We start from the raw sequence: 14,714 nt of genomic DNA, 5'->3' as shown, positions 1-14,714 counted from the left end.
GTATTATTTTCATAATTCATAAGGATGAACCCTGTCACACTCATGCTTTCTAGATCTGAAACTTTCACCAAACTTCACCCTCTTATGGCCAAAATCTAGCTCACCAGAAATCTCGAACTCCCCAACCTTTCCAGACTTCTTTGCCCTTCCAGCTGCTTCATGCTGTCCTTCCATAGCTTCAGTGCAACCTCAGAGACAGCTATGGTAATTACCTCAATCACCACACCAGTGCCTTCAATTTCCTCAGTTCTCCTGCTCCTAAGACTCTGTCTAAAAACAAACAAACAAACAAAAAAAACCACCCACCCATCCAGTCGGATCAGCGGAAGTGAGGACAATGGGGGACAGTTAATATGATCAAATTATGCCATATGCCTGTATGGAAATGTCACAAAGAAACTGCTGTTCTATGTAATTACTATAAGATAATAATAAAAAAACAAAGAGTGAAAAAAAGTCACCCTTCCGGGGGCATTATCAGGTTTGTAGAGAACAAGGCAGAAGGTCCTTTTTGGAGATGCTTTGAATCCATTAAATTCATTGCCACAGAGCTTGGTAATTTCTTTATGATTTTTGTCTTACATAAAATTAATGAATGTGCATTGTAAATCCACAAGAGGCTAAAAATAGAAAATTTACATCTTTGCATCCTCACATCTGGCTCCCCACAGAATTCCTGTTTATCCTTTCAGAGTTAAATTTATACATGAGAACAGTGTCATAAAAAGCTTCTCAACAATGTCCATGCATTTGACATTCATCAAAATATATCAATTTGGGAAATAAGAGGGTCTTCTTAAAACACTTTTGAAAATGTCAAAGAGGTGGGCTTGGAGTATAGCTCAGTGGTAGAAAACTTCGCATGGTAGCCCTGGGATCGATTCCCAGCACCTCAAATAAATAAACAAACACATAAATAACAGAAAAGTCAAGGGCTTGGGGGAGTGGCTCAGGTGGTAGAACACTTGCCTCGCAAGCCTGAGGACCTGAGTTCAAACCCCAGTGCCGCCAAAAAAAAAAAAAAGTCAAATAAGAAAGTTATGAAGGTAGAAAAGGAGCAAGAACACTATAAATATTATCACACTGGAATTTTAATAGAATATTAAGAGTGTATAAGAGCTGGTAGAGTGGCTCAAGTGGCAGAGTGCCTGCCTAGCAAGCTTGCCCTGAGTTCAAACCCCGTACTGCAAAAACAAAACAAAATTTTTCATTTATAGTGCAGTCAACAAAAATCTAATAGCTGGGAGTGTAGCTCAATGGTATAGCACTTGCCCAGCATTTACCAGGTCCTGGGTTCAATCCCTGTGGGAATTTTTTTTTTTTTTACCTCTTATATTTTTTGTTATGCTTCCAGTTAGACATTTCTTTTTTGTATTTCATCCTGTTTATACAAAACCATCGATATATCTGCAAAAAATGAGATGGGTGAGGTGATTAATAGAGGAACAAGGGTATTGTTTATGTGAGTAACAATACTCCATGAGTGACCACTGCTCAGTGAAGAAATGTTGTCATACCTGTGTATCTGTGATATTAAATTCAAATGCGAGTGACAGGCAATCTTGTGCTCTGGGGCATTGGTTTAACTTAAACTTTTCCCAAAGAGTGTGCATGAGGGGTTTGCTGACTGCTGTTTTCCTGGGACATAACTCCTCCTCTTCTCTTTTCTCTTCCTTTTTCAATTCCTCTTCTGGTTTATTTTCCTCTTCCTGTTCTTTTTTTCCTCCTCCTCTTCTTTCTCCATCTTCTCTCCATTTCTGCTCTCTGGATCCTTCATCTTGACTATGATTTGGGTTTGATTGCTCTAGAGTTTGAACCCACAGTGTAGCTGGTTGATTTTGTACAAGATCTGCGGGGTAAAACCAAGCCATGGCTAAATTTGACTTTTAGATCATAATCTACATTCTTCAGTGTGAGTATACATTTGATTGTTACAAAATATCAATGTTGATGCAATCCCAGCACTTGGGAGACTGAGGCAGGAAAAAGAGTTCAAGGCCAGCCTGGGCTACATAGAAAGACCCTGTTTCAAAAAGATAGCAATGACCAGGTACTGGTGGCTCACGCTTATAGCTTATAATTCTAGCTCCTTGAGAGGTTGAGAGGGGGAAGATTAAGGTTGAAGGCCAGCCTGGGCAAATAGTTTGAGACTCCCATCTCTAAAATAAACAGAATAAAATAGGCTGGAGCTATGGGTCAAGTGGTAGAGCACCTGCTCTGCAAGTGTGAAGTCCTGAATTCAAATGCCAGTCCTCCAAAAAGAAAAAGATAGCAGTGTTGTACATTGGTGGAAGGCAGAGAGGAAAGACCTGGGACAAAAGAAAAACTAAACTTAAAATCAATAAAAATGTTCATGAAGGAACAGATGACAGTTGTAAAATAATATGCTTGAGTGTTTCTTTTTTTTGGTGGTACTGGAGCTTGAACTCAAGGTCTCATGCTGGCAGGCATACTATCACTTGAGGCATTCCACCAGCCCTGTTTTGTGTAGGGTGCTTTTGAGATAGGGTCTCTGAGAACTATTTGCCCAGGGCTGGCTTCAAATCACCAACCTCCTTATCTCTGCCTCCTGAGTAGCTAGGATTACAGGCATGAGATGCCTGTTTCTCTCTCTCTCTTTTTTTTTTTCCTGGCAGCACTGGGGTTTGAAATCAGAGCTTCATGCTTGCTATGCAGGCATTCTTACCACTTCAGCCACACCTCCAACCCTCTTTCTTTTTTTTTTCTCTTTTCTCTCTCTCTTTTTTTTTTTTTTTGGTACTGGGTTTGAACTCAGGACCTTCACCTTGAGCCACTCCACCAGCCCTATTGTTTTTGTTTTTGTTTTGTTTTTGTGAAGTTTTTTTCAAGATAGGGTCTCTCAAACTATTTCCCTGGGCTGACTTCTAACCGAGATCCTCCTGATCTCTGCCTCCTGAGTAGCTAGAATTACAGGTGTGAGCCACCAGCGTCAGGATCTTTTCTTTTTTTCTCTCTCTCTCCTCCTCTCCCTCTCTCCTCTCCTCTCCTCTCATCTCCTCTCTCTTTCTGTCTTTCTTTCAGATTGAACCCAGGCCTGGCACATGCCAGGAAAACACTCTAAGGTCTACCATTGAGCTATATCTCCAGTACTTTTTTTGGGGGACAGGATCTTGTTGTCTAGGCTGGTCTGGAACCTCTTGGCTAGAGTGACACCCCTGCCTCAGCCTCTGCAGTAGCTGGGCTTACAGGTGTGTCCACTATGCTCAGCTTCTAATGTGGATTTTTGTTGTTGTTTGTCTTGAAACAGTATCTCACTATGTAACCCAATATGGCCTTGAACTTGAGATCCTCTTGCCTCCACCTCCTGAATTGCTGGGATTACAGACATGCACCATCATACCCAGTTCATAGATGTAAAGAATGTTGTACACACATGAAGGAGAGTTTGAATGACAGCCACATACTTTAACAGTGATTATAAAGAGCAAATGAAGTGAAACAGCCAGTGATTAAGGGGGGGTGTTTATACTTTATGCTATAGACTTCCATACTGTTTGATCCACATGCACTGGCAGTGCTTTCAAATAAATTAATGAAAATTACAACAAAGAAACCCCAAGCTTACCTGAATGCTGAGTACCATCTGAGTTATTTAAGGAGACTTTCTTGTGTGTCTTTGTGCCTTGGGGATTTTGCAGGTAGTCCATATACTGTTCATCATGGGCTAAAAACTGCAAAACTGAACTTAGGGTCTTTTCAAAGCTCATGTGGCTGATTGTGTCCTCCAGAGGTACATTTACATTGTGGTTCAGGCCAGTCCAGCTGTTCTGTGAAGGGGATGTGCCAGTGTGACCTAAAATTAGAGGCAATTAGTAAAGAATTTCTGTTGGGCGCTGGTGGCTCATGCCTGTAATCCTAACTACTTGGGAGGCGGAGATCAGGAAGATCGAGGTCCGAAGCCAGCTCAGGGAAATAGTTCTCGAGACCCTATCTTAAAAAAACCCAGCACAAAACAGGGCTGGTGGAGTGGCTCCAATGGTAGAGCACCTGCCCTAGCAAGTGTGAAGGCCTGAATTAAGGGTTCAGTGCTGCAGTTTATATGATTTGGCATTTTGGACACTCCCCCCTCCTCCTCTGTGTTCTGACAATCAAACCCAGGGCCTTGAATTTTCTAGACAAGCACACCACCACTGCACTACACCCCACGAAGATCTGAAATTTTAAAAACTTATAGCAAAACATGGGAAAGTAATAAGGAATGGTTATAGATACAAGAATGATTAAGAATACAGTAAAAGGCCCAGTGCCTGGTGGCTCACATCTGTAATCCTGGCTACTGAGGAGGTGGGGATCAAAAGGATTTTGGTTCAGAGCCAGCCCAGGCAAATAGTCCCGAGACTATCTCAAAAAAAAAAAATAATAATAAAAAAATCAAAATAAAAGAACTGGTGGGGTGGCTCAAGTGGTAGAGTGCCTGCCTAGCCCTGAGTTCACACCCAGTACTGCAAAATAAATAAATAAATAAATAAATAAATAAATAAATAAATAAATAAATGTAGTAATAGAATACAGTAATATATAGGAGGCAATGAGTTTGCTTACTGTTTGATTTCTACTTAATTTTCACTTACCCCAACTTTTTGATTTTGTAAAGTCGTCACCAGCATCCAGTTCTTGCTTAGATAGGCTCATGATGGCTTTCCTTTGGGTTTTCTCTTCTCAGGGCTCTAATGTTTATAGAAAATAAATCCTTTGCACCAGACAATTTCACCCAAGAAAAGTCCTGAAAGAGGTAAAAAGAATATTATTGAAGAAGCATATCCAAGGCTTTTAGAAGTAAATAACTGGATTTTTCATTTCCTACATCTCTAATTTGAAAAAATACATAGCCGGAGCTGACCTCAAACTCTTGATCTTCCCTGCCTCAGTCTCCTGAATGCTGTTCCTCATGACTCCAGGCTATGTTTTCTTATGTATTCTTTCTTATATTCTGCTGGAGGCATGGCTCAAGTGGTAGAGACTCTGCCTAGCAAGCATGAAGCCAGTTCAAACTCCAAAAACAAACAAACAAAAAAACCCAAACAAACATGTATTCTGCTTCACAGTTTATATTATATCTGAATAACCTGGACAGTTCTCATTCTGGGAAATCATTCATTTCACTAAATTGAAAGGAAGTCCATTGGTAGAGGGGCAGATGGAGTCCCCACTCGAATGTATCAGAAAGTCACAGTATTAAGTCTAAAGATGGAAAGACATTGATTCTGCTTTGAACCAAAGTCGGCTAATGTTGCTAATGGGATTAGTAAAATGGCTGCCAAAGCCAAAGATCCAAGCTGATTTCACTGATCAGTAACTTTTTTTCTTTTTTGGTAGCACTGGGTTTTGAACTCAGGGTCTCATGCTTGCTAGGCAGGTGCTCTACCATTTGAACCACTCAGCCACCCCTGCCTTTGTGTTGGGTTTTATCAAGATAGCATCTCTGGAACTATTTGCTCAGATCTGTGGGATCTCTGCCTCAGGTGTGAGCCACTGGCTCCAAGCTAATCCATAACCTTTATGCTAAATGTTTCTGCTAATCAATTTAGTGACAGAAATCCTTTTTGTTTTATTTTGGTTTTTCTGAGACAGACTCTCAGTACATAGCCCAAAATGTCCTGGAACTCAGATCTTCCTGCCTCAGCTTCCTAAGTGATGGGATTATAGATCTGTGCCAGGTCCTTATCTTTATTTTATTTATTTAGTTTTTGCACCAGGTCTTGAGTTCCACCTCAGTTCCCAGAACCACAAAAAAGAAAATAATAGAATTTAAAAATTATTCTGTGAGATATCAAAATTTGTTGTAGGATGAACAAGTCTAAAAATCTAATGTACAACATGAGGACAATGGGTTATAAAATTGTATTATGTTAGAGATTTCTGCTAAATGAAATTTTAACTGCTTTTGCACAAAGAAAAACTTGAACAAGCAATGTGAGCTTGATGGATGTGTTAATTTGTTTCCCTACAGCAACTCTGTAACTGTCTGTATGCATCCATTCACATCACAGAAGTATACTTTAAATATACACAATAGAATTTACTTTTTAAAATGTGTTTAGAATGCTATACTGACTACTAGAGCATAGTGTGGTGTACAAAAGTAGACAAATAGACCAGTATGACCCTAGAAACAGTTTCATATGAATATGGAAACTGGCTGGAAGTGTAGCTCAGTGGTACAGTCCTGGGTTTGATAGCCAGAACTGTAAAAAAGAAAAGAAAAGAAAAGAAAGAAAAAAGGAAAAGAAATGAAAATTGCCAGATACCAGTGGCTCACGCCTGTAATCCTAGCTACTCAGGAGGCAGAGATCAGGAGGATTGCAGTCCAAAGCCAGCCCAGGCAAATAGATCCTATCTTGAAAAAAACCCATCACAAAAAAATGGACTGGTGGAGTGGCTCAAGTGGTAGAGCGACTGCCTAGCAAATATGAGGCCCTGAGTTCAAACCCAGTACCACTAAAAACAAACAAACAGAAGTAACACAAGAAGGAAAGTAAAAACAAAACAGTATTTAGACATCAATAACTGTCAAACTGGGCTTTGTGTTGGAAGAAGAAAAAAAAAACAAGAACAGTTGAACTGCGGGACAGTCTAACCTTCTAATCCACATCCTGACATGACAAAGAAATGAAATATTCCTTGTCAAATTACCGTAGTCAAAAACAAAACAAAACTTAAACTGCTATTTAATTTTCTGCATGTTCCTTGGCTTTAGTATAAAGCCGACCAAGAAAGAACCTCACCCACATGTGTACTTTTGCTCTGTAATAAAACTTCCCTCTTCTACCTTGCCTCTGAATTCTTTCTCTGGTGGTGACAAGAGCTCGGAAACACTGGGTGCACTCTCTGTCCACTCTATTTCTGAGACCTTGCCATCTTTATCACAGACTACACAATCGCTCACAGAGCTTGACTTCTGTGTGAACAGACCTGGCATCTGGTATGTGCTTGACGATGTCTAATGGAGACAGGCAATTAGGAGCTGTCCATGGTGGCTGAAATGGTGGTTTTGCAGGCAGGCAGAACAGGTAAGTCAGCTGCAGAACTCTTTGCTGGAGCAACAAGTTGTCTCACAGGTCAGGTCATATATCCTATCAGATTTTTTTCTTTTTTTGGTAAGAGGGGGATTTGAACTCAGGGCTTTGGGTGCTCTACTGCTTGAGCCACACCTCCAGTCTATTTTGCTCTGTTTTTTTTTTTTTTTTTGGAGTTGGGGGTCTTTATAACTATTTCCTCAGGCTGGCATTGAGCCATGATCCTCCTGGTCTCAAGTAGCTAGGATTACAGGTATGAGCCACTAGCTCCCAGCCCAGCAGCTCTTTTTTTTTCCCCCCAGTACTGGGGTTTGAACTCAGGGCCTTCACCTTGAGCCACTCCATCAGCCCTTTTTGTGAAGGGTTTTTCGAGATAGGGTCTCTCAAACTATTTGCCCAAGCTAGCTTTGGACCGAGATCCTCCTGTTCTCTGTATACTGAGTAGCTAGGATTACAGGCATGATCTTCTTAAAAGGGACAGAGACTGCCACAATCTGGGGCTGACAGGAAGCTCCACAGTAAGAAGATAGTTCTCATACAGCAAATACATGGAAAAGTCACCCATAGAGCAGGTATCTTAAAAACCAACAGAAGAGCTGTGGAATAGCTCAAGTGGTAAAGCGCAAGCCTAGCAAGTTTAAGGCCATGAGTTCAAGCCTCAGTACTGTCAATAAATAAATCAATACATACATACATTAAAAAAAAAAAAAACAACAGAAGTCTGGGTGCAGTGGGAAACCAATCCAAAATTGTGATCTCTGCCATACCCACGGGATACTCATGGCACCACAAAAAGAAGGTGGGGCTTTACCTTCTTTCTTTAATCTGCCCACCTCCCCCAGGTCAGACTCCAAAATGACAGGAAAGAGAAGAAGAAAGTAAGGGAGAGAAAAGAAAACAGACAAGTTTTTCTCCAGTGAAAATACTAGCACAATTAGACCTGACTGAAAAAGAGGAAAAAGGGGAGGACTACTTGAAGTTCAGAGTTTGCATCTTTGGGGACATTAAAGCATGAAAATGTATCTAACTAGGTGTGATGGTCACGCCTATAATCCTGGTCGGCTCTTGGGAAGCTGTGGCAGGAGGATCTTGTGTTTGAGGCCAACCTGGGCTACTGGACTGCACAGTGGGACTTGTCTCAAATGTGTGTGTGTGTGTTTGCATGAAAACAATTCAATGTATATTTTCTGTGGCACTGGGGGAAAGTTGGTAAAGAAATATAGACAACCTCTTTTCAGGAATAAGAGAGAGTTGGGTGAGACTTTTGTTGGTTTGTTGTGTTTTTGTAAGATCAGAATTGAGCAAGTTTATAGGCTAAGAGAGAAAGGAAGAAAAAAAATCTCAGGATCTAGCAAAAGTTCAAGGCTCATGAGTAGTGGGCCTTAAGCGGAAAAAAGAAAAAGAGGAGGAAGAAAAAGGATGACAGAGTCCCTTGACCTGTAGCTCAAACCCCAGCAGGTGGGGGTGCAAATGGACAAGGTAATTTTATGAGAGGGTGCATCAGTAAGCTTCACATTACTCTAATTAAGACAATTAGCTTATGAAGATTCAGTGGAAGGTTGGGTGGCTCCATCAGGCAAGGGCAGCACATCATGGTGGAGTGCCTGGTGGAGCAAACCATTTGCACTGAGTAAGGAAACAGGAAGGTTGGGAGAGAGGGTCCTGCAACACCCTTAAAAGGCACACTCCGGTGACCTGAAGACTTCCTAATAGGCCACAACTCTCAAAGGTTACACCACCTCCAATAGAGGCCTCTGGGGTCCTGTAACCACATAGACTGCACAGGGGGAAGTGATTGAGGAAAGCCACATGCAATGACCTGTTTCTCAATGACTTAGAAAAGAAACATATCTTTACACAAAGAGGACCAGGAACCTGTGAATGTCACCACCACAGAAAACATGGAAATGTCTTAAACTTTTACAAAGCACTAGAGATATTAAAATATAGACTCTGCCAGGCACTGGTGGCTCATGCCTGTAATCCTGGCTATTTAAGAGGCAGAGATCAGGAGGATTACAGTTCAAAGCAGCCCCAGGCAAACAGTTAGTGAGACCCTATCTCAAAAAGACCCATCACAAAAAAGGACTGGTGGAGTGGCTTAAAGTGTCGGCCTTGAGTTCAAACCCAGTACCTCACACACACAATAAAAGCTGTAGACTCTGGTGGACAGGTGTTGGGTGGCACCCAGGAATCTGCAATCTAGGAGGCTCCCCTGCTGTAGTCCACCTGCCCGGTATGATGGAGTATATTCAAGGTGGCAAAACTCTCTTCCTGTGTCCTAAGAGGGGGTGGGTAGAAGAAGCCAGTGTAGTGTTTAAAAACCTGTTTTGAACAGAAGAAAGGGGTAAGACAATACTGAGGGAAATAAGCTGAGAGGACAAAAGAATGAAGTGACAGGAGAGTAGTCAGCTGCCATTAGAGTAGTAAAGTCCTGGGTTTTTTTGTTTGTTTGTTTGATTTGTTTTTTTAGTACTAGGGTTTTGAACTCAGCTCTTCACACTTGCTAGGCAGGTACTCTACTCTTTAGCCCTTTTTGCTCTGGTTATTTTGGAAATAGGGTCAGCCTGGACTGTGAGCCTCCTATTTTGTGCTTTCTGTCATTGCTGAGATGACAGGTGTGAGCCACCACACCCAGCTTTTTTCTGTTGAGGGAGGGTCTCACTAACTTTGTTTTGCCCAGCCTGGCCTGAAACCACCATCCTCTTGATTTCAGCCTCCTAAGTAAGTTAGGATTACAGTTGTGAGCCCCTTGACTAGTCTTGGGGATGTCACAATCTGAATGGCTCCTGTTGGAGGACCCTAAGTCTGTCCTCACCATTTATCGTAAAACTATAGGCCAGGAAAGAACCAACATTACTAGCTTCTTCTCTGAAATTTTGGGGGATGTTTTCTACTGGTCAGGAATGTCTCCTTGGGTAATAAGGTAGGTTCAGTTGCCTAAGAAATCAGTGGGAGGAGTCCAAGGTCAACACAGTCTCAAGGAACCAAGGATCAAAAGGAAAAATAAAAGGAAAGGTGGTGGGAAGAAGAGAAGGTCTGGAGATATGGCTCAAGTAGTAAAGCATGAAGTTCAAACCCCAGTTCTACCAAATTGGAAAAAAAAAAAAAAAAAAAGCCAGGTTCACACCTGTAATCATAGATACTTGGGAGGGTGAGATCGGGAGGACTGACATTTGAAAGCAGCCTTGGGAAATAATTCATGAGACCCTATCTCCAAAAATAACCAGAGCAAAGATGGACTTGAGGTGTGGTTCAAGGGGTAGAGTGCCTGCTTTGCAAGTGTGAAGCCCTAAGTTCAAACCCCAGTCCCACCTTAAAAAAAAAAAAGATGAGTTGGGGATTTGGTTCAAGGCCAAGAAACTCCTGTTTCTCATGAGATTTTGTTGTTGTTATCGTTTTGAGTAAAGTGGGAGAGTTTATTAAGATAGAAAAATAGCAAAGAATAGAACTCCCAGAGCTGAGAGGGTCCCAAGAGAAGGTGCTCACCACTTTATAGGTTTTATTTTTATTTATTTGTGGTAGCACTGGGGTTTGAAATCAGGGCCTCACGCTTACTAGGCAGGAGCTTTTACCACTTGAACCATCTGCCAGTCCGTAATTGGAATTTGAACTCAGGCCTTGGGGCTTCCAAAGCAGGCACTCTACCACTTGAGCCACACCTCCAGTGCATTTAACTCTGGTTATTTTGGAGATAGAGTCTTGTGAACTACTTGCCCCTGCTGGTCTCAAATTTCAATCCTCCTGATCTCAGTCTCTCAAATAGCTAAGATTACAGGCTTGAGTCACAGGAGCCCAGATCCCAGAGAAAGTATCACAAAAAAGGAGGCCAGCCCAGAGACGATTCTTTACTCAAAACAAGAGAAAGAAAAGCTATCCAACTTAGAAAAGACTACCCAGGAACTGTGCTGACTGCTTAAAGCACTGACAGGAAAGCCAGAGAAGTCTTTGCCCTTTGAAAGGTCAAGAACCCTAAGATATACTATAAGCACTTTTGTAAATGTCACAAAATTACAGTACAGCAGTAATATGATAATAAAAAATTTAAAAAAAAAGAATCAAGAGAATTTTGTTAACTACAGCCAAGGTCATATATCAGAAATGTTGCGGATAAAGCAAAAACAGTGGCACTGGAAATCACCACCACTGGACTCAGCAGTCAGTGGTTACTGTTGCCATCAAAAATTGTCATGTTATTCTAGCTGGAGTTGTGACTCAGTGAGAGACCCTGAATTCAAACCCTAGTGCTACAAAAAACTAAAATAAACTTTCAAAATCTATTAACCAGGCACCTCTTTTTCTCTCTCTTTTCTCTCTCTCTCTTTCACTATTCGGCCCAGGCTGAGATTATAGCCATGTATCCCTATGCCCTGTTTCTTCTCTTTTTATTTTCTTTTTGTAGTACTGGGATTTGAACTCGGGCCCTCATGCTTGCTAGGCAAGTGCTTTACCACTCGAACCACTCTTTTTGTTCTTTGTTTCGTTTTTTGAGTTTTTTTGAGACAGGATCTTAATATGTAGCCCAGGCTGGCCTCAAACTCTAGATTGATTAAAACTCCTGAGTAGGTGGGATTATAGACTTATGCTATCATACAGTTTTTGTTGTTAATAACAATCCTACACTCTAAGTGAATTATAAAGCAAAGGTTTGTTTTGACTCACAATTCTGAAGGTCCAAGATCAAGGGGTCCAAATGTGGTGCCACCTTTCTTGCTGATGAGTCTTGAGAGGGTTCAGGACATCAAATGACAAGATAAGGAGAGTTCGCTGGCATGTCTCTTCTGGCCTCTCTCCCTATTCTTATATAGCCACCAGAATTCAATCATTGAGGCTCCACCCTAATGACGTGTGCAATCCCAATCACCTTCCAAAGCCCTACCTCTCAAAGTCTTAGTCAGAGTATTTCCACTGTACAATTTTTCACCATTAGGATATATTCATTGGTTTTTGTTTGCTTGGTTTTTGGCAGTATTGGGCCATTGGTTTTTGATTGTGTGTGTTTGTGTGTACTGCTGGGATTTGAACACAGGGTTTCTGCAAGCCTTCTACCACTTGAGCCATACCTCCAGTTCACTTTGCTCTGGTTATTTTGGAGATGGGGCTGGCCTCGAATGTCAATCCTTCTATTCTTAGCCTCCAAAGCAGCTAGAATTGCAGGCAGGAACCACCAACACATGGCTTCTTGTTACTTTTTTTTTCCTTTTGTGGTACTGGGGTTTGAACTCAGCCACCAGCCCTTTTTTTGTGATGGGATATTTTGAGATAGGGTCTCAAAAACTATTTTGCCTGGGCAGGTTTTGAACTGTGATCTCTGTCTCCTGAGTAGCTAGGATTACAGGTACAAGCCACCAGTGCCTGGCTCTTGTTTACCTTTTGAGACAGGCTCTCACTGTGTCGCCCAGGATGGTCTCTTTCTCATGAGCTCAAGTGATTCTCCTGCCTCAGCCTCTGAAGTGCTGGGTCTACAGATGTGTACCACTGCACAGGGATTTAATTTGGAAACAAGAAGCCTTGGGGAACTCTCAAACTGTATCCAAATCAAAGCAACCATGCAGACAATTTTCACAATATTGTGAAAGCAACAATCACAGTGGATGAGGACCAACAAGGGAAAAATGTTTGGGGAAATATTCAGAAGGTAAAATCAACAAAACATGGTGACTAATGGAAAATAGTCAAGCTAAAGGGCTCTGGGTTAGGAGTGCAGCTCCATGGTACAACACTTGCTTAGCATGCAAGACGCCTTGGATTTGATCCCTAGAAGCAAAAAAGAAAATTAAAAAAAATAAAAATAAAAAAGAATGACTCCTTTTTTTTTTTTTTGCTTTAAGTAGGTTTTAATAAAAGGTCAAGTTTTCAACATGTGAACATGAGGTGTCTCTGAGACAATTATAGGGGAACAGTACTTGGGCTCAGGAGAGAAGGGAAGCTTGCAAAGGCCATTATGAAGATGATTTGAAATTAATCTAGTCATATGGGCTGGGAGTGTGGCTCAAGTGGTAGAGTGCCTGCCCAGCAAGCATGAGGCCCTGAGTTCAAATCCCAGTACAGACCCCCTTCCCCCAAAAAAGATGAGCATATGTTCTGAGAAATGTCTGCTTAGATGATTTTGTTGTGTGAACATAATAGCATGTACTCACACAAAAATGGATACAATAGATTACATAGATGTAATTCTATGACCACTGTGTATGTGTGGCATGTCATTGACCAAAAGGTCAATGTGTCACTGTACCTGGTAAACTGGCCAGAATAGTTGAGATTATCAAGATTTTCAACACTGAAAAAAGAAGCAGGCCAAAGACAGAACTGGAGGAGCACTTACACTTGGTGATTGGGCAGAATGACAGGATGTAGTGAAGGATTGTGGGTGGGATGGTCAGAGGTCAGGGTGGGGCAGGCAATGCTGCCTATTGTAGTTACGTATACGAGGCAGCTGGGGGGCACAGATTGGGTCAACATGCAGGAGTGGTTAAAAATGTCAAACACTGGCTGGGTGCTGGTGGCTCATTCTTGTAATCCAGATAGGAGGCAGAGAACGATCAGGAGGAAGGAGGTTTGAAGCCAGTGCAGGCAAATAGTTCATAAGACCCTATCTTGAAAAACCCAACACAGAATAGAGAAAAATAAAAAGAAAAAAAAAAGAGAAAACAAAACAAAACAAAACAAAAAAGGGAAAAACCCAACACAAAACAGGGCTGGTGGAGTGGCTCAAGTGGTAGTGTCTCTACCTAGCAAGTATGATGCCCTGAGTTCAAGCTCCACTATGACCAAACCAAACCAAACAAAACAAACCCAAAAACAACAACAAAAAACCCCAAACAAACAAAAGAACCTAGCTGAGAAATGTTTTAAACTCAAGAATCCCACAGCTTTAGGATGTGGTCTAGTACAAGTCTATTTCCAGAGCTTAATTTTCTACTTGGTACATAACAAGGTGTTATTTTTGAATCTGTCGTGTTTAATACAATTCAATTCATAGTTAAAGGGCACATTTGGCAATAAATATGTAATGTGGTACACAATTACATCATTGGACCTAGAAATCAAGAGCAAGCAGGTTTGAAGATAATCCCCAAAATCTGTCTTAAGTGAGTATTGACTATTTATTCACTATTTCAGGTAGTTTCACGTCTTAGTTGGCAAAAGAGACAGTGAGGGAGTGAGCAAGGAGTTCCATGTGGGCAGCTAGGCAGAAAGATTACACTTAACAGCAGACCCAGGCCTCTAGTCCTCCATAATGGCCTCCCTGTTTTTCATCAGTAGCAGTATGCTGACGGCTAACGTGAATGCCATCTGTCTCCTTACTAATGCCGAAGACTCTGGATTTCTTCATAAATTTCTAATGCTGAATTAATAAATGCCTCTTCAGGTGGGCCTCGTGGTGCACACCTGTAATCTCAGCACTGTGGAGGCTGAGATTTCCAGTTCGAGCTCACCCTGGGCTACATAGCAAGACTGACTAAAAAACCAGTCGTTTACACATTTGGAAGCAATCTTAGCAGGAGTTTTTATGAAGGTAAGTCCAGGTTTTGCGAAAGTTTCACCTTCTTTTTATTTTATTTTATTTTACTCTTATGTGCAAGTTTCACCTTCTTTTTCTACTTCTCTGCTAGATTCCAAGTCATTTTTATTTCCAATAAGCACGAGGACCACGTTGGAACTGGAACGTGGCAT

The 14,714-nt window shown here is 41.4% G+C and overlaps 1 protein-coding gene across 1 annotated transcript; it reads right to left on the bottom strand.

Annotated features, from left to right (window-relative positions):
* Positions 1–1,511: 1,511 nt before the first annotated feature.
* On the bottom strand, positions 1,512–14,714 carry Nanognb (NANOG neighbor homeobox). The gene is made up of 5 exons (XM_074077844.1): positions 14,643–14,714; positions 7,599–7,613; positions 5,595–5,648; positions 3,587–3,788; positions 1,512–1,849 (listed from the first exon to the last, which is right to left on the bottom strand). The coding sequence occupies exons 1-5, from the start codon at positions 14,712–14,714 to the stop codon at positions 1,512–1,514; spliced, it is 681 nt and encodes a 226-aa protein (XP_073933945.1).

This window comes from Castor canadensis, chromosome 6, assembly GCF_047511655.1.
Source record: "Castor canadensis chromosome 6, mCasCan1.hap1v2, whole genome shotgun sequence".
In the NCBI taxonomy this organism is placed as follows: Eukaryota; Metazoa; Chordata; class Mammalia; order Rodentia; family Castoridae; genus Castor; species Castor canadensis.
Note: the sequence above shows the minus strand (reverse complement) of the source record. Positions and strands in the feature narration are given on the sequence as shown.